Source organism: Symphalangus syndactylus, chromosome 2 (assembly GCF_028878055.3).
Source record: "Symphalangus syndactylus isolate Jambi chromosome 2, NHGRI_mSymSyn1-v2.1_pri, whole genome shotgun sequence".
Taxonomy (NCBI): Eukaryota; Metazoa; Chordata; class Mammalia; order Primates; family Hylobatidae; genus Symphalangus; species Symphalangus syndactylus.
The window spans coordinates 129,718,021-129,739,106 of NC_072424.2; the positions used below are offsets into that span (position 1 = coordinate 129,718,021).

The 21,086-nt window shown below is 37.7% G+C and overlaps 1 protein-coding gene across 2 annotated transcripts in view; it reads left to right on the forward strand.

Annotated features, from left to right (window-relative positions):
- ESR1 (estrogen receptor 1) overlaps positions 1-21,086 on the forward strand; it is a 411,090-nt gene that overhangs the window by 295,318 nt on the left and 94,686 nt on the right. For both annotated transcript variants that reach the window (XM_055267514.2, XM_055267503.2), the window contains one exon: positions 18,099-18,237. In XM_055267514.2, the coding sequence (XP_055123489.1) occupies positions 18,099-18,237 (139 nt within the window). The remainder of the gene's footprint in view (positions 1-18,098; positions 18,238-21,086) is intronic.

The following is a 21,086-nucleotide window of genomic DNA, read 5'->3' on the forward strand; positions in this document are numbered from 1 at the left end:
GACCAGCTCCATCTCTGGCTCCTTGCAGATCCCGCTCTTCTCAAGTTCTCTGGCTTTGATCCTAGTTTTCTGCTCTACTATTCCTGACATGTACAGCACTTAGCAATTCATAACTTGCTTTATTAACCAATATCTCAACAAAACTTTTAAACAACCTGGCAGGAAGCAGAGTGGGTGTTACTGTCCTCATTGCACAGATAATAAAATTGAGGTTCAGAAAGGTTGAGTGTCTTGCCCAAGGCCACATGGCTACTTAGTGGAGAAGCCAGGATCTGCACCAATGTCTTCCATTAGACACACTGCCACTTAATATGGTACTTAGTTTTTCTTTCTAGATGAAGCAGTACGGGGAATTCTACCATGGATATCTCTCTCTATTTTTTTAAACTGCAAAATAATGATAATGATAATAATGAATACTTCTAGAATACAGTCTCTATGCCAGGCACTATATGCTTTATATGTACTAACTTGCTTAATTCTCCTAACCACCCTAGAAGGTAGTTACTAATATTATCACTATTTTTAAATGGGGAAACTGAGTTACAGAGATGGTAAATAAGTTGCCCAAGGTCACAGAGGCAGCCAGATTAGTGACAAAAGTTTGAGAGTACTCAGTTTGAATTTTAGATGTTCTGTGGATATGGTTTATGCCAAATACCTTCTCCTTTCTAGACCTCAGTTTCCTCATGTATAAAACAGGTGGACTGCACTATACAACTCTGAGGTCCCTTCTAGCCTGAAGATTAGGGTCTTTTATGCCCACATTATATGGAAAACACTAATGCTGGCTCTTTAAGACTGGAACCTTGTCATTTAAAAAAATAAGCTCTACTAAATTTGCAGTAAACTGTCCAAATATGATCTCTGGTCTCTGATTTGTGTCTCTCGCAGAGCATGATACAATGCTAGGCACATATATACTCATTAAAAACTTGCTGAATTAAATTGTAAAGCATTCCTCCGGATACACCATAAGGGTGAGCTGATGCCCTAAGATGCTCCTCAGCTGCTGACTTAGCACCCGTGGGTGACAAAGCCTGTCCTACTGGTTGCTCCATCTGTGACAGTGGGCAGTGTCCAAAATGAGTCTCTTTATCAAAAGTGAGTCCAGGAAACTGGATCAAAGTAAGTAAGGAATCTTCCTTGCTTCTTTTTCTCTAAAATACAATACAGTGCATTCTAGCAAGCTACCAGCATGCCTATAAATCTCATTTTAAAAATATCAGGAAAGAGATGCTCATTGATAAAGAGGGCAAGAATGAGCAAGGGAAAGAGTCAAGCCTGTACATTTGTGCTTAGGGTATTTTCATTTGAGAAATTATCATTGGAAAGATCAATTTCCAAGGCAGGTATTTTGTCTTGACTTAGTAAACCAATCTTTATCAAAAATAATTAAATAATGTCATTTTCCCAGATGCAAAGGGGAAACCATAATGCCTTTCATATGCTTTCTCATATCTTCAGTGTTTCTCAAAACCAGCTGTGGGGTCTTTTTAGGGAAGATACAAGGAGGGTGAGACCATGTGGAACACACATTCAGCAGCCACTGTGAAATCATGGGTCCCCTTGCTACCTGTGGAAGCTGACAATCTGCATGAAAAGCAGCCCCTAGGAACATGGGGTAGTGGCCCTGGATCCAAAACTCCTGAGTCCATAAAAGGGCTTTTGACTTCTTGTTCCAGGCCAACAAGTGACATCTGACATGCTTGCCTACCTGTTTGCCTTTCTTCCTTCTCCTATCTATCTTTCCATCCATCTGTCGAGGACCCATCAGTCTATCTGTCCATCCACTCATCCATCCATCCTTCCATCCATTCGTCTATTCATCCATCCATCCTTCCATCCATCCAAGATTTATTGAGCACTTATATGACAGGAAGTGTGAGACACAAAATTCTACACAATTCTCCCAGGGACATGAGCTAATGGATAGCAAAAATATATGGGAAGTCCTGCTTCAAGTAAAATTATGACTTAACATATACATCAGATATTTTAAAAAGGTATTTTTAAGTTCAACATTGAAATTCTAACTACATTGTGTCCTTAATTTCTATTTTCTAGTTTGACTTTTTTGAAGATACAAATCATTTGAATTATCATTATTATTGTTACTTGATTTTATTTATTCCACATGAATGGTAAGAATTTTAGAGGAAGGTCGGCGCCCTAAAAATACATTTATATCAGCTGGATTGAATCACCTTGAATCACAATGAGTACAACAACTGCTAATGAGCTAACACTTAATGAGTAATGACCAGGCACCAGACACTGTTCTAGCACTTTATACTTACAGATTTCTTTCCTCTTCATGATAATGCTATGAGGAAAGTGCTCTCTTTTTTAATTAAGCTCCATTTTCAGCTGAAGAAGCTAAGGCCTGGAGAAGTTACATAGCTTTCTCAAGGTGTCTCCACTATGAAGTAGCTGAGCTGAGATCTCACCCAAGGCCCTGCTGGGTTCAGGCCACACTCTTAAGTACTCTCAGCTACATCACACTGAATATCATCTCCCTGCACTGCCATTTCATTTGAGGAGGGCTTTGCCTGTCAAGAACATTCATATCTTTTGATAAACAGTGCATTTTTTCCCTGATAGTCTGTGTGGAACAGCCTCCTTGTTTGCCTCTGAAGGACAGGGACTTCAGGACCTCCTGCTGTGGTCACCAAGGAATCACATTCAAACTTCTCAGCAAAGTGTTACAGTCCCTCTCAGTTTGCCTACGATCCATTGAGACAAAGGTTTCCTTCTCTCAATACACTCTCTGCTTTAGCCAGGGGGGCCTCCCACTGTCCTCTCTATATGTTCTATTCATTCCTGACTGTTAGTCCTTGCTTGTGTGGTTTCCATGATCCTTCTTCTGCCTGGAATATGGCTCCTCTTGAGCCCTGAGAGCTTCATTTCTGTCTGTCTCTTGGGCTGTGCCAAAGCCCCTCTGCCTTAGTGGACTGCCCACTGATTCATTACCAATTCTCCTGTCCTCTGGGCTCTTGTTAGCTTGCAAATGGTACCTCTGGATTGGGTACCAAGACTTGCAGTGCCTTATTTTGATACCAGTAATATGAGATCATGTTATATGCCTCTTGAGATATCATTCCCTTTCTAGCAATAGACAGTGATAAGCATGCATATAGAGGGTAAACGTAGAACTTTGAGGTTCATCTATCTCAATATACAAAATAAAAGTAGAAGTATGCTAATTTCAATCCTTAACACAGTAAATTGAATGTAATAGGTCTTCAGTAACTATTTGAAGAATGAAATTGTTATTGACATATTGATTTAACTGAGCAAATCCATAAGTGCCATGCTTGGAATAAAGTACAGGGAATCCCATTTTGTGGGTAATTTCAAACAAGTAGGAGACCATCCACTATCTATTAAGGACAAAGACGATTTGAGTGACAAACATGTTCCAGACCATCCAATGGTGTTATTCTACTACTTCATCCCAGCTAGTAAAATGGGGCAATAAGAATCAAAAAGCAGGTACTGTCTCTCCTTATGTAAGTGGACTTCCTAGTCCTGGCCAAAACAAAAACAAAGAAAAAGCAAAGCAACACAAAACAAAAACAATGTGAAGAACATCTCACTGTTTATTGCTTTGGATGATTTGTGAAAATCTAGTTAATGGGGGTGGATCTGATCAGTCTTTGTAGGAAGTCAGTATTGGCATATGTCTGGCTTCTGAATTTTCCAAAAATATAATTATTTATTTTTAAATCCATTCAATCAACACTGAATTTACTAATCAACTACTAAATAAGTGAAAGATCCTGTGGTAGATCCTTCAAGAAATGGAAATTGAGACATTAGGTCACTATAAACCCCAACCCTTGTAATCTTTTTGTGGCAACGTTAGGAAACTTGGAATGCTTTTTACACTCTGACAAACGTTTAATTGTAATCATAGCCCCAGTGTTGCAAAATTAGTCAGAAGATACAAACTATCTCGTAGGATAATATTATAGCTGTAGGTACTTCCAATGGACAAGTATAACACATTGTGACTGCTAATATGGATACATCGGGAGAAAAATAAGCCCTGAGAAGCAATGTGCAGAAAAGCTATGATTGCTGGAGACAGATAGATCCAAGAACCTAAGTAATTTTTCAGCAAACCATGGTTCCACTTTCGCCTCTTTCTTGACATTGACTGTGTTTTTAACGGGGAAAAAGTTATCTGAAATTTTTGATAGAGTTCAAACTTTAAATCATGTTCACTTTGCTAAAACTCCACTGGATGGAGTGGCAGAAGAGAAAAAAAACAGAAATAAAAGAAAAGCAGTAATGGAGAATGGAAAATCTTTAAAGATGCTACCATCCTGAAAAGATTCGAAAGCAAGCCCAGGAAAGCCACGGGGAGGGAACGAGCACTTAGAGGTATCCCCAAAGCTTTCAGAATTGATGAGGGAAACCCCAGCTCTTCTTGCTACTTCTTGGCATTTTGTTCCTCTGTACGTTAGCTTTTGGTTAATCTTTCATGTTACTTAATATCTCTGTTTTAAAATTTCACATTAACTCATTGGTTTCATATCCCACTTAACAAATTAAATATTTTCCTTGGGCTTATTAAGAAAATTATTTGCTCTCATATGTTATGGCTTTAGATTTTCTGTGTAGCTAGGACTGTTCTTAAATTTTTATCTTTACCTTTGTTATTTCTCTGAAGCATCCCCATTGGGGTGGGAGTGGGGGGTGTATTCAATGGTTATGTAAAATTTACATGTAACTGTGCAATTTACACATAGCCTCAAATATAATGAGGCCTAGTCTAGCTGCCCATACCAAGAGGATATTATAATTGCCAATAAAATCAGCATTATTTCTTTTTTTTCTGTTCTTTTTTAGCTTCTCGCAAACATTCACTCAGAATCCTTTTTGAATATCAGTTTTGTGAAAAGCACTGTGCTGGGTTCTTTGGGAAAAGCAAAGATGAGGGCAAATGCATCCTCCTTTGTAGTGAGTCCAGCACACAGATGACTCAGGAAGTCATGCACTGGAGGAGGAGGAGTATCTTCTAGAACTGGGGAAAGGTTAAGGAAGAGGATCAGAAACCTTTTTCACTCAACCAATTACATTTTTCTGAAAGCACATTATTAAACCTATATGATCTTGCAGACCCCAGAGACTATATCACTATATCAGTTGTTTTCTTAAACAACTAGAGTTAATTCTCATATGTTTGGTGACCCTTCAAGTATTTATGTTTAGGATCTGTTTTCTCTCTTAACTTACATTCCAAAGTTTAGGTATCCTTCCCCTCCATTGGCTGTCCAAAACAGCATCCTTTCATGTAGCTACATGCCATTGGAATGATTTGGTTTTTGCCATGTATTCCAAGTCCTAAATTTGGACTTTTATTGGTATCTAAGATGTCATGGACAGAACCCACAGAAGTTGTACAAAATGGGCTGAGCGGACAGTCCAACAGAGTTACATCATCTGTTCCAAACACCCTCGTAATGGTTGTATCAGCGTCAACGTCTGAGTGGCTGTCCTGGTTCTCCTGGCCAGTCCTCAGCTGGCCATGTCTGTTCAGGCTCCAGAGAAAGCTTCATACCTCAGGCAAATCTTTACAAGAGATTTGAAAGGCAAGAAACATGTATTTTGGAGGTTTTACCTGTTTATTTCTTGTATAGCTTCATATTAACAGATTTTGCTATCACTTCAAAGTAAATAAAATGATTTTGATATCTCAAAATCATTTTATAATTTATTAAATAATTAATCTATTTTAAGGCTTGCATTTACATTTAATCTTCAAATCTTGATGCATTTTCACAGACTTTCTTTAGTTAGTTAAGGATATTAATGACTTCCTTTAATAGTTTATGAAGTGAGTCATCAGTGAAAGTGAGTCATTAAGGCCAACTCTTGTACCTGCTCTTAAATAGCAGTTGTTTTACTGGATCTGTACTAAAACCTTTTTAAAAATCTGTTTGTCTTATATATAACAAGCATTTCCAATAGTTAATAATACTTTCTTAGCTCTTCAATCATTTTATGAGAGCATTACAAGAAAAGCAGGAGATGAAGAAAGAGATTTCTTGTTTGCAACGTAGGATGCATGAAATTCTTATTTAGTCTGTTGTGTTTTGGATTCGAGAGAAAATATGTAATGAATCAAAATGTCTCCTATAGTCCTCTGAAAAGATGTAATGAGACAGTCTTCTAGCAGCCTTTGATCATCTGGGAAGTCATTGACTTTGATCCTTACCCTATCAGGGGCTCTTACTCTGGGGTTCATAAATACCCAGGCATTTTTAAGAACTGGATTTCAGTATAACTTGTTTAATTTTGTGATTTTTAAAAATATTTTGTTTCATGCACTTAAAACCTTAATCTGAGAAGTCATCTGTAGACTATACCAGATTTCCAAATGGAATAAAAATATTTAAGAACTCTCTTATGTGTGTGTTTCAACCTATAAATTTTATATGTGAAGCTCATGGTTAGGTGGTAAGTACAGAATTTGCTATCTGCATAATATTTGGTACTTTTTATAATGAAAAAGGAAGTCATACAATGATAGTTACCATTTATTTGTTGACCACCCATATTTTCCAGGGAATGTGATAGATTCTTTTTATATATTCTTTCTAGTTTTCACCATAACATGCTACAGGGATAGTGTTACCATTCTCATTTTGCAGATGAAGAAATTGCAACCCAGAACAATTCATTCATTCATTCAAAAAATATCCATAGAGCATACACTAAGAGAAGACACTCTACTAGGCACCAGAAATTAAATAATTCACCCCAAATCACCTGACTTATAAGTGGCAAAGCTGCACCTAACAAAGCCCATTATCCCTTCTATCACACATTGCATCCTCATGATAATATCCATTCTACATGGAAAAACTTAACAGTCCTATTGAGACACTTGGAACTCTAAGAAGGTAGTCAACAGATACTTTTCTCTTTATATAAATATGATATCTAATTAGGTTTTCCTGGAAAGGAGTGATTCTGCCTTTTTTAAATTCCAGCATTCCCTGAGCAAATTAGAGCCCAGGTAATGATTTCCTGAGATAAATCAGTTCTCTTCTAGGACAATCTCTAGTCTTGTCATCATGAGATGGAATAACAACAGTCTATGTCATTTCAGTGATGACACCTGCATGTCCTTGTATCTAAGAAAAGATCCCTCCTTCTCTGCCTTGCTAAATATTTGTAAACTTTGCTTTAATTTGGTATATGTGCCATTGTTTTGTATGTGGAAGGGGTTTATGGTTTTGTTTTGTTTTTTGGTCTTTTTTAGTAACCCCAATCCAAACTATTCTCATTTGTGACCTAAAATACTTAGGACAAGAGGCTTTGCAATCTTGAAGACCGAATACATTTTTACTACTAAATGTAAGGAAGATTTGAGCCAACCATTTTGTAGTGCTTGATTATGGCAACCCAAGGAAACTAATATGGTTACTTTTTATCTTTATTAGGAAATAGTGCTGTAGTTCTTGTTGTAATCCTTAGGGAGCCAACATTGTTGATGAGACCCAGTACCAAGCCAGAGGCTATGTTGAGCTAGCAAGAAATGGGATATTTTTTACTTTCAAAGTAATTAGCATCTAGAGAGTTTCTCTTATAGGGTGGCCTGGTGTCTTAGTCTATTTTCTGTTCCTATAATAGAATACCTGAGACTGGGTAATGTATAAATTATAAAGATTTATTTGACTCACAATCCTAGAGGCTGAGAAGTTCAAGATCAGACAGCCACATCTGGCCATCTTTTAATGACGGCCTCATGCTGTGTCATAACACAGCAGAGAATTGGAAGGAGAAATGGGCACATGCAAAGAGAAAGAGAGGGGACAAAAGGGGCTAACTCACTTTGTAACTATGAGACCAATCCATTCCCTGGAGAACTAATTTATTCTCATGAGAAAGACATGAATACATCTTAACATCCTAATCACTTCTTAAAGGCCTCAATTCTGTGCACTGTTACATCGTAACACGCAATTAAATTTCGGCATGAGTTTTGGTGGGGACAAACCACATCCCAACTGTAGTACCTAGCTACCCACTTTATTTTTAGAGTGGTTATTTAATGACCTGGCAAGATCTACTGTGCTTATAAAAGAATCCACCATGGGTTAAAGAAAAATAGTTCTGGCTTCCAATCTCCTTTTGGCCTCTCTCTAGAATGGCATATATAAGTTCAGTGATTACTGACTTCAAAGGTGGGGTGGAAGAAGCTGAAATAAATTTTTCTCCTTTCTTTGGTTGGTTGCTCTCTCTCTTTCCTGCTGAAATTTGTGTAGGATAATGGAATGAATGTGGGAGATAGGGAACCACAGAAAGACTGGAAGGAAGGGAGAAGTCTTTTCTAAATTCACCCCCCATGTGCTTTGAGACCCTTGGACCCCAAAGGGCTCCTGACTGGCTGGGCCCACTCCTTCTGTATATGGAGCCATGGGGCTTTTCTCTGGCCTCCCAGCTGAAGCATTGTCATATGATTTGATACTCAGCATTTCTGGCAATTTTACCTTGTAAAACTCCCATTTCGACATTCTGAACTTAAGTAGAAAATGGGAATATAAGGCTCTTTTTTTTGCTCTTAATCCATTCCAGAACTATAAGTCCCTGGGTTCTTGGCAACAACAGGTGTTCCTCTAGATTTTAAATCGTGTGTGTGTGTGTGTGTGTGTGTGTGGTGTGTGAGGAATATCTCACTAAAACAACAGTGTTGTCATCAATTTTGGCTTCATGGAGGGTCTTGAGCTGGGTGGTGATGGGAGAATGGGAGGAAGCTATCCTTGTCCATGTGGTTTGGAGACTTGCTCTAAAAAAGGGACTGTCTACTTTCCTCTTAGTCTTTGTTTTGATGAGATTTGTAGTGTTTACCAGGAGCATACAGTTATCTGGAAAATGCAGACTGATGACAATAGTATTTGAAATGCTCGTAGGTCTGCTTCTAGGTTGATGGAAAGAATGTATGTTCCAAGGTACAAGTGCTTGTTGACTTTTCGGATGCAGCCAGTCTGTGCTCTTTGTCAGGTAACTCGGAATCACTCCACAGTGGCTGTCCTTCCTGTCCATTTGACAAGCACTTAAAAGGGCAGTCTTAAGTACTTTACTTCATAGTTTATTAATTTTTTCCCTTCTTTAGTTTGCAATCTACTCTCAGAAACTGAAAAATAATTTCTTTTACCTTTTTCCCCTTTCTCATTTAAGCTGAAATTGATTTCTTTCTGAGCGTGTAAGGAAAAAAAAAAAAAAAGAGAAGCTGTGGTTAATACAACTGCCTTTGCTGAACAAAAATAAAAGACTAGTTTACCTTCAAGCTGTGCTGTATCAGAGTAAGGATCTGTTCTGTCACTCCCAGGAGATTTTGATAAGAGAGAGTACAAAATTTCATAATATCTACATAGCATAATTGTAGCAAATATGAGAAGTAATAGAATTGTTTATTTGGGGATAAGGGTGGGGATGGGTTTTTTTGTGTGTGTTTGGAAAATTGGGAAGCTAGAAGATACTCTTAAATCCATCAGCTTCTCCAGAACTCTTCTCAAATGCTTATTGTCATGACAACCATCTCTTCATAAACCAAGGCTCTGAGTGTAATACAGATGGGGCTGGTAACAAGGTAGGATTGCCATCTGCTTTGTTTTCTCTAAGGGACATTTTTTTTTTTTTTTTTGTGATCCCCAAGTCTCATCCTCAAATCTGAAAGTGTTGACTTATTTTTCTTTCTGGAGTCAGATAGAGCTGTGAGATTAATTCTTTTCTTCTGACAAACTACTTCCTCACCTGTCATCAAACAACTTACTTGTTGTTAAATGGAGGGAAAAAAAGGGTAATTATGTGTGTGTGTATGAAAACAAATATACAAATTTTAAAGATTTATTTATCTGTCTACTTTGCAAAGTCTCCTATGAGGTACCTAGTAATTCAATAATACAGTCAAGTGTGAGATCCAGAAACAAGTAGGAGTGAGGCAATCATTTTCCCATGAAACAAGTAAAATTGTTATTGCTTTTGAACATTTTATTAACACCTGTGCTTCCTGATGGTGGGGCTGCATGAAGTTTGTAAGTAGTTTCCTCATTCTTATTAGGTAACAAATAGGAGCATAAATTATTTAGGAGAGGAAAACCTTTTCTTGTTACCAAATTTGGAGAGAAATTTGCCAAGAAATGAATGCTTACAGGAGGGATACCGCTTAATATCTTCATACTCCCCTTTGCCAAAGATACAAATGACATTTTCTTATATCAACTTCCTACAAAAAGTGAGGCCATAAATTTTTAAAGGAATATACCCAGTATTTTAAAAGTTTATATATATCATGATTAGAATTAAGATATATCCAGCTTTTGAAAAAAATATACATATTTAGCCATTAAAAGGTATGTGGTAAGCTAAACTGATGAATAAAGGTTATGGGAAATATTTCATAAAATTTATATTTAAAGAATAATTTGTATTATAGTTATTTTACATAAGCTACAATCTGTAATTCTAAACCTGAATTTCTTGAGGGGCTTTCTAAGCTTCATTTTTCTTTCTAAATAGAGAAGAAGTTCATACACTGCTTTTATGTCCTATATGTTGATGTGTAAAAATAATCAAATACTAGTGGGTGAGTAGAATGTAACTACAATATATTACGTACACAAACACACAGGATGACTAAACTGTGCACATGAGCTGATGTCCAGAGCAGGGAAAAGCTGCTAAAGAATTTTTGAAGTAGAGTTAGAATGCAGTTTTGTGGTTAAGGCCAATAATTTTTCAAAGGAGCATTATAAGGAGTGTGGTTACTTGGGTTGGAGTTGAAAACCAAGCAACAGTTGAGCAGACTTGAAACCAGTTTTGTCTTTAGGTTTCTTTTCTTAATGATTGGTCTACGATGAGTTAGCCACTCATTGTACTTAAGGTCTTGGCAAAGGAGAGACTTTCTTCGCCGTGTAGTTTATACCTCATGTATGCATTACAATAGACAGGTCTAGGAAATACTGCAGGCCTTCTATTGGTTTTTATCCTCCATTTAGATAAAAATGAGGAAGAAGTAGCATTATCACAAACAATCTTGTTGGCTTTTAGTTGGGATATACTACAGAAACATCACCTTTGAATTTGTATATGCAAAAAAAAAAAATCTCAGAATAAGATGTAAGTTCTGTTGCATTGTTCTGAAGGCATGGGTAATGTCAGAAATGTCTTCATTACATTATATAAAGTAATACACGGTGCTGTTATCAGATTGTATAGTCAAAATTGGCAAGTTTGCAGATTTACATAGATATCATGACTTTCATCATTCATACTTCTTTCAAGAAACGGTCATCTTAATATGGGGTATTTATTTGAGGCATACACCGTTTGTTTTAAGAAGCAGTACCTTTGTTTATTGTAAAACTTCTGGACTAAATCCTTCAATTTTTTCTCAAATGAATTCAGTTTTTTTTTTTTTTCTTACCACTGGTTTTTACTGCGTAGCGTTTGCCCGAAGAACACCACTTTGTTTCCCAAGGCAAGTAGTCACTACAAGGCAAGTTTTGTTCTGTCTATCCCAAGGCAAATAGACAGCAGCAAACACAGTGTGGAGGGCTGCTGGGTTCAGCAGAAAACCATCAACTATTTCTAATTGGGGGTGTGTGAAGACAGCTGCATTCTGGACATGCTAAACATCTTGAAATGCTTGGAGCGTAATAAAACCCCAAACGTGCTTTCTTTTCTCATTTCTTTGCACATGTATTTTAGGCAAAATATAATCCACATGCTGTTGTTCCCTCTCCTTTTAAATCATGAAAAATGTTGTTTTTTAGGGCTATTTGAGGTCCAGGAAGCCTTTTTATCCTTTTTATTAGGTTATTTTTATATATAAATGAAAAGAAAAACATAAACAGAAAATACAACATGACATCATGAATGAGGGCAAGCACAAACTGCCCATTTTAAGTTTGAAGTTATAAACCTAAAATATTTTAAAACAAAACATTTCTCTTGGTGTTTTGCAAAAGCAGTGCTTTCTTCTATTGGGCAGAAATTGCAGCCTGTTGGGATGAAGTAGAGAATAGAACTAATATTTATTGAGTAGCTACCATGGCTTTCTGGGACATCTGCTAACCCCTTAATTTTTACAGTAACCCTAGGTGGTAGGTCAGTCCATCTGCATTTTACAGACAGGAAATGCTTTCGGAGATATTAATTAGTTGGCTGTAGACCACAGAAGAATTGAAAGTCAGGTCTTCTTGACTTTTCAGCTCATGACTTCATTATTTCTGCCCTCCTCATTCTGTTGGGAGATGGGTGGGAGTGTGCCCTTCAGATAATCAAAAAGTCCCATGTTGGGATGTGATTTGGAAATAGCTAGTCCTCAGGCCTGTGGACGAAGGCTATTATAGCCTCAAGAAAGAAAGAGTCAGCTTGATATTGGCAAGGTGGTTATTTAGTATGGCAGCTGCATAAGAGCATTGGATAGGTGGTATGATATGGGATGGGGGTCAGGGCGGGAGCTGCTCACACCCCCTTACTATAGCAGAGCAAAACCAGAATCGTCACGGTGATGGTGATGTAGGGCAGGTTCAAGAGAAAGGTCATGTTCTTCTGGCATTGAGACTCACAGTATTTCAAAACAAGTGATTATTTATTCCATTACAATTTATTTTGGTGATGGATGTTGCATTTATTTTATTTTCTAACAGTAGTACATATTTGGTAAGAGTTGTTTGTGACATTCTTCATTTAAATGGATTAAACTCATTTTCTTAATTTTTTTAAAATGTTTGTCCTGTTATCAAAGATATCTTAAAGTGTTGCAGAATGGGAATCATAGCTTTAATGACTCTGCATATAAGAGAGTCCAAACATTTTTTTTTGGAGAGAAGGAAGGTCATTTCAACTGTACTATAGGAACGATAGGGCCAGTGGTCCATGGTATGGCAATAAGTTACTCTTTTTTAGAGAATAAATTGCAAAATATAGGACATGAAGGCTGCTTGGTATTTACACAGGAGTCTAGTTCTTCTGATGCTATATATTCTATCAGCTTTCTCCCAGAAATCCAAAGTTTTATTGAGCTTGTAGCCATCATTGTGCCACAATCTTCCTTCCATGATTTATTTTTTCCCATACTGTACTCTTGCACTGAGTCTTTGGCATTGAAGGGGAAAGAGATGAATTATTCAACTATTCTTCTATTGAGTAAAAAGCCAATGCAGAAAAAAATGCAACAGGCAATTTCATGACTGACATTTTGGAGAACATTGGGGTCATCATATGACTGAGAAAATGATTATCTCTTTTGAAGGTCAGGAAACCAATATTTTTTTTTCCAGTGAATCTACTGAGGGAACCAACCACCTAGCTTTTTGTAAGTAGCACTCCCAGGGAAATGTTGCTTTTTTCTTTTGCAGTGCTTCTGCTTTGAATCTTCATAGACTGTATCCCATGGAAGCAGGAATATAGTTACTGTAGTGCTTACTTTTTTTCATGTCTCTACTGAAGAGCCACCCTGATTTATCTTTTACTCCAAGGTAGTGTGGAACTTTACAAGGATTTAGATTATATTAGTCATTTTGCTTGGAGATCTCTGCACACTTTTCAACATCATTTCTAAGAGCCTTGCCACACCCAGTAAAGGGAGGTGAGGCTTCAAGAATCTCTTTGTGTACCAATGCAAATTAGGCAATTTGTAAGAAGTCCCTAGCAGAGCAGAGTGGAGAGAGGGCTTGGGATCTCGTGAGGCCTGGGGCAGGGAGGTGGACATGCCATGAGCTTCTTTCACAGTCAAAACAAAGTTAACATATCTTGGAGGAAAAACTGTACTGTATAATGGAAGGCAGAAGGCAGGGATGTCTGTGCTTGGTGATGAAGCTGGAAGTAGTGAGCTGGTTTATGATGGAGGGGTGAATTGTGCCATGAAAGAGACTCCCCTCAATTTTATTAGCTAGATTACTGCCCATACAGGGGGTGAGGAGTGAGGATTTTAAGGCATTTCTCTCTGTTTTCAATATATCATCGCTGGATTCGCTATTACTGGGACTTGTGAATATAGACTAGGGATTAAAACCTGAGTTTGCTTTTACAAAATTTTTATTTTATTAAATGAGATTTCTGAGCAACTGATTTCACCTAGTCTTATCAAACTATTGTTACTACTTTTTCGATATGCATTCTGTCCCTCCTGTGTGAAGGCCACAGGCCCACGGCCCCCATGTCATTGAGATGGAGGTCCTCAAGTGATGGGGAGATGAATCACCTCTCACTTGCCACCTGCAAGAATATCTATCACTGATACCTCTCCTTATGTCCCGTAGCAGCTGCTAAGCTCCCACTTTATTATTGGTGACACTTTCTAGTGTTCAAGAGAAAATGGGATTTACTTTTTGAATGCCTCTAAGTTATTATAGCAGGTTCATTTGGAATTGCATATTAGAACATTCTTCCTGTTTATCAGGAAAATAAACCAAGGTCTTGAAACTTGATGTCTATCCATAGTTGGCCCAATATAATTTTGCATGTGATTTATTACATTATTTTTCTCCATTGGCTATGAACTGAAGGTGTCTCATGGATTTTATTCCACGCTGAAAAGGTAGTTAGATGCTGTGTGGTAAAGTCGAGACCAGTCTATTGGAAGAAAAGAGACACTCCATCTAATAATCTTTCATAGTCTTCACATTCATTGAGAAGGTTAATTGATAACCTTTCCTGCGCACTGTCTCCCAACTCTGACCCAGGAACTTGCAGAGCACACTGTGCAACAGATGTAATAACCCTCGTCTGCAGGCAATATGCACAGCTGGGAAAGATAATTAAATAGACTCTTTTTGAGAGGTCTACAACATTTCCACAGAAGGATCGAGCAATCCTGCTGGCCTCCGACTGAAAACTATTACCAACAGACATACTTCAGACGGATTCCTTGATCACCATACTTACATGGCGCAAGTGCTTATGGGGAGCTTCTTTGGCTTCCAAAAGGCCACGAAAACTGTCAGACCTAAATAATACTGGAACTGTAAAGTGGGAATTAAAAATTATAATTCGATTTAACATGTAACGTTCCCATCAGAAAGGGGCCTTTGGTTTTCCATATTGATCGGTTACATGGTCAACTGCAGTTCTAATTCATGAGACACGCCCAGATCTCATCCTGTGTGATTCTTTTTGAGGTTTATTTAGGGTGTTAGATAATCTGGGGTAGGTTTCATCATGGGTGGCAATATTACATATAGCAAATGTCATGAGAAGAGAGAAAAAGCCTCCCTTTTGAATCTTAACATTTCTGCAAGTAAGTTTAATTTACAGTGTTAAGTTTACATTACTATTATGAGACTTCACCTAAAAGATTGAGGTGAAATCTTAAAGAATTATGAAATTAAGAAGTGAAACCAGAGGGCTTTCATTTTAAGTACTGATCACTTAAACCAAAACCGGTTTGGCTTATCCTATGAGATCGTGGGTACTGAGAAAGAGGAGCATTTACTGCTGCATCAGATGTTTCCTTGAGAGCAAGGCTAGTTCTTTTTGACCCAGTACATCCCATAGGTAAATCACTGCACACTGTAGAGATACCTGTTCCCTCCCTTCTCCCACCCCCTGGGGTTCTGAAACCAAATCATTGCTTTTTCATCTTTTACTTATCCTTATAAACAAAGCCACCCACTTTCTCATTTTTCCTGATGCCAAGTCCTTCTTTACATGGGTGGAATCCACTCTTTTCAATGGAAAGACACCTGCTCGGAGGCAGGCTACACTGTCATGAGCCTTGGCATGGCTGAGTGATGTAGTGGAAGGTGCAATAAATTTAAACTTTAAAAATGCAAAATTTGATGGAATCATGCATCTTGTGCCTACAGTGAGTATATGGTCTAGCAGGATTTACAGATACATGCATGATTAATTTGAATACAGTATAGCAAAGTGATCTGTTAAAAAACACATGAAAAGATGTGCAACATTATTAATCATTAGGAAAATGCACATAAAACCACAGTTCCTGTGTAATACCTCTGTACATCTATTAGAATGTATAAAATTTAAAAAGACTGACCATACCAAGCACTGGTGAGGATGTAGACCAACTGGTGCTTTCATATTTTGCGGGTGAGAATGTAAACAGTACAACCACTTTGAAAACAGTTTGACAGTTTCTTAAAAAGCTAAAACGTCCACCTGGCATACTATGTACAGATATCCTACTCTTATGTATTTAACCAAGATAAATAAAAGCATATATCCATACAAAAACTTGTATATAAATTGCTTCTAGCAGCTTTATTTGTAATAGCCAAAAACTAGAAACAACCCAAATGTCCAATGAAAGGATATATTGTATTTATTTATGGGATATATCCCTGCAATGGAATACCACTTAGGAATAGAAAGAATCAACTGTTCATCATACATGCAACCACATGGATAAGTCTTAAAATAATTATGCTGAGTTAAGAAGTCAGACAAAAAGATAAGAGACTGTTAGGAGCTGAATTAGCGTGTTAACAGTGGCAATGAAAAAGGAGAAAATTATAGCTACCTCAAGATAGAATTGATGAGCTTTGATTATGAAATGATGTTAAGAGAGGGGGCCATCGACTCTGAGTTCTGTCTCTAGCTTTGGTTTCCCTATGTGGATCATTATCTATTTGGATATAACAATTATCTGAAAGATGATACTTAAGCATGTAAGAAATGATAAGCTACCTGTTTAATGCTGAGCTTTTGTTACCTCCAAGAACGCCAAGAAGAAACATCCTGTAAGCAGACCATTCACACTTGATTGTTAAAGGAAAACAAAATTCCATTTTGTCTTTTTTATCAACACAAGTATAGCTGGCTAATAAAAGTGTAATATTCATGAGAGAAAAAGAAAAGAACACACACACACATACACTCAATGAGATTCCTAGAGTCATTCCCGTGGATAAGAGGGAAGGAAGGGTTGAAGGCAAAGAGAGAAGGAAAGGAAATAGACTATGATGGGACATCTTAGCGCAAAAGAATAGGGGGCTGATTTGAAGGCAGCAAACTTCATGGATACTTGATTTATTTAATGTCCCTGTCATTCTGGCATATCTTAATGTGTGTGGTGTGTGATTTATTTAGTCACTTGATCCAAATTCTCTAATTAAGTGGAGCTCAGAAGATGTAGTGTCCATTGTGGTCAAGGGCACAGGTTTTGGCTTCAACAGACAAATAAGCTCTCTGAGCATCTGTCTTCTCATCGGTACAATGGGAATATCAGTTCCTACCTCTTCAGGTTGTTGTATTCATAAATAAATTGTGTACAAGAAACATTAGGATTGCTTCTAACCCAACAAACCTTCTCCTCCTCCTGCTCCTCCTCCTCTCCTCCTCCTTCTTCTTCTTCCTCCTCCTCCTCCTCTTCTTCCTTTTCCTCTTCTCCTTCCTTCTTCCTTCCTTCCTTTCTTCCTCCTTCTCATTATTATTATTAGGTAACCACAATACTATCAGTAATGATTGGAAAAAGCTTTAATCTCCTAGTTCACCATTAGAAAACAAGAACACATTTTGGTGGTTATTACCCGAAGTAATCATAATGTCACCTTTTTTTTCATCTGACTCATTATTCCAAGTGATTGATTTATATATGGGGTTTTCTGAGTCTTTCTTTTACATACTACAAAAAATGAGTGTGATTTAGTGATGAAGCAAAGAAATAGAAATTTAGTGACTTTCATTCTGCCTGTGCCCCAATTCCTACTTGGCCTAAGGCAAGTAATTTAAATTTCTTTCACCTTAACATCTTCTACTCAAACAGAAATGAGGAACAGTCACAGAGTACTATTGTAACTGTCTAAGTAGAAGGCACACAAGTTTTCACACTGAGTATAACACTTTATAGAAAGCTAAGTGTGTTGCTCAAGTTGGTACATTTCTGTAGATGTGACACTATAGCACTAAGAAACTTAATGCCACACTGAAATTCATTGAGATAGCTAGATTTTAAAAATAATTACTTGACTTCACTATAAAGTATGTTCGTATTGCATTTACTCTATCTAGTAGAAAATAGACCTTGTCAGTTCAAATCCCTGTTGCATTAATTTCACCAGTAATGAGTCTTTTTCATTTGAGTCAGCAGGGTTTTTCTTGCTTGTTTTCAGGCTTTGTGGATTTGACCCTCCATGATCAGGTCCACCTTCTAGAATGTGCCTGGCTAGAGATCCTGATGATTGGTCTCGTCTGGCGCTCCATGGAGCACCCAGGGAAGCTCCTGTTTGCTCCTAACTTGCTCTTGGACAGGTAAGTGACCTGGCTGTAGCTTAGGAGAAGCATGTTCTTTACGATCATAGTTCATTCACGAAACTATTTTATTCATCTCTCTGTGAAGCTTCAGAGAACTTTATTAGGTATATTTACTTAACAAATGGGTGCATTGGGGGTGATGAAGCTTAGTCAAATTCACAGAAAGCTAAGGATAACTTTCTGCTAGACATCACCTCAGAAGAACTCTATTATTTCTAATACACACACACACACACACACACACTCTCTCTCATTATGAATGGTAATTTTCTAACTCCATCTTCAACTTGTATCATATAAAAATTATAATAACCTCTCTTTAATTAAAATCTATTGTTCCTTCTTGTACATCCAAACCGCAATAGCCTGTTCATTTTCTTCTCCAATTTTCCAATCAGTAAAATGAAGAAATTTGACCAGAGTTCTGAAGGTCACATCCAGGTCGACAGATTCATTTTCATGTTTAAATATGTTACCTTCTTTAACATACCATTCTGGGGTTGCCTTGGAATGTGGGTCCCATTTTTTTTTTCAGTCATTGCTTAGAGTCATAGAATTTAGATATTACTCAATAGCAGCTGCCACTGATAGAGTCTCCACCCTGCACCAGCTGTGATGCTAAACACTTTACATATATTACCTCATTTAATCATCACCAGACTCCTAGGAGACAGGAATGTCATCATCCATGTTTTACCAGAAAGGAAACTAAATCTCAGAGACATCCTGCTACTTGCAAAAAGCAGAAAGCTCACTAAATGGTGGAGCCAGAGTTCAAATTCAAGATCTTTCTGGCTCTGGTATGCTCTATTACCTCCTGTGCTGGGCACATGGTCTTCCCACTCTCATGTTCAGTGATGCCTCCTTTGGCCTGCTGCCATAGCATTCTGTTTTCCAGGTAAATCTTGTCTTTGTGGGCTACATAACATTTTGGATGAGAAAGAACCATTTTGTTGTTTCTTGCAATCCTATTTTGCCTCTGTGCCAAGCAGTCTAAGGCTGCCAGGCTGCCCACAGTGCATCTCTGCATGGTACTTTACTTCAGAGCATTTCACTATCTTTCTACACCTGCCAAGTGCCTGGAGCAGAGTTGCAGCAAAATTTATTTAAGTACTGGAAAATTGTACAAGGTGTTGGTTATTGTTTTGTCATTTTGTGTTAACACAGCTTTTGAAAAACAGTGGTGATACCGTTCAAGAAGCATATTTTGCTGTCTGTGAAATATATTTTGATATCACAGTTTCACAAAATTATCAAGAATGGCCACTAGTCTTGTTCCTTAGAACTGTACTCACAATGAATTCTGTCAGCCCTCTAGAGGATGTCTTTACCGTGTTCTTTCCTTTCCATTCCTTGTTTCCTTTCCATTTTTTCCTATCTTGCTTCTCCTCTTTTTTCCTTTGCTTTCCTCTTTCTTTCTTTCTCCTGTCCTCTTAATTTTTTTGTCTTATAGCAGTGTGGTTTTGTAACCAAGTGATATCAAGTTTGCAAATGAAATCTTAGACCACACGTAATATTTCCCTGCCTACTGCCTGGAGTGTCTACCATGTTTAGGTTTTTGGACATTCATAACTCACTTGCTCTTTGATTTCCATCCTCATCTGTATCTATCTTCTTTTTTAAAATTTAATTCAATTTTTATAACATTGACACAATTGTGCAGATTCATAGGGTACACACTGATGTTTTGAGACATGTAATGTGTGGTGATCATATCTATCTTCTTGAGTACACACTTGCTTGAGGACAGTCATCAAATAAGCGCATTTTGAATATGTGTAAGTTTTTGACATTACTGCACCCAAAAAATTCATATTGCCAATGAGGTGATATGGCCTAGGATTTTATCAGCTACAGCCTTCTCTTCCCTTTCTGTACACTCCAGTGGTGGCCAATTTTCTTTCCTCTCTCACAGAAGTATGAATGACTAAAAGTTCTCATCTCTATTCATTCCTACTTTCTAAAACTTGAGATTGGAAATTTTAATTCCCTCTAGATCAGGATTTGTCAATCTCTTTACTATTGACATTTTGGGTCAGATCATTCTTTCATTCTTTCTTGGTTAAGGAGTTGATATTGTTTGGCTGTGTCCTCATCCAAATCTCAAATTGTAGCTCCCATAGTTCCCATGTGTCATGGGAGGGACCCGGTGGGAGGTAACTGAAACATAAGCAAAGGTCTTTCCCTTGCTCTTCTCATGATAGTGAATTTCTCATGATATCTGATGGTTTTATAAAGGGGAGTTCCCCTGCACATGCTCTCTCTCTTGCCTGTTGCCATGAAAGATGTGACTTTGCTCCTCCTTCCACCATGATCTGTGAGGCTTCCCCAGCCACAAGGAACAGTGAGTCCATTAAATCTTTTTCTTTGTAAATTACCCAGTCTCAGGTATGCCTTTATTAGCAGCTTGAGAACAGACTAATACAAGGGGCTGTCTTGTGCATTTTAGGATATTTAGCAGCATCCCTGGACTCCACCAGCTAGCTGCCAGTAGCAACCTCCACTTCCTCCAATTATGATAATTAACAATGTCTCCGAACATTTCTAACTATCTTCTGTTGTGTCAGGGGGTGGGGGAGGTAAAATTGTCTCTGGTTGAGAATCACCATTCTAAGCTTTCCCAACTCAATGTTCTATAAGCTCCTCAGACACACTGTACTCTAAACTGAACACTTTATCTTCCACAAGTCTATTCCTTTTCTTTTCTGTCTTGGTGACATCAGCACTCACCTAGACACTAAAGCTAGAAGCTTTAAGTTACTCATGGATTCTACCTTCTCTCTCACCAAATTATCCAGTTAATTATCAAGTCATCTATGAACTGCTTCTGAATCCAGACCTCTCCT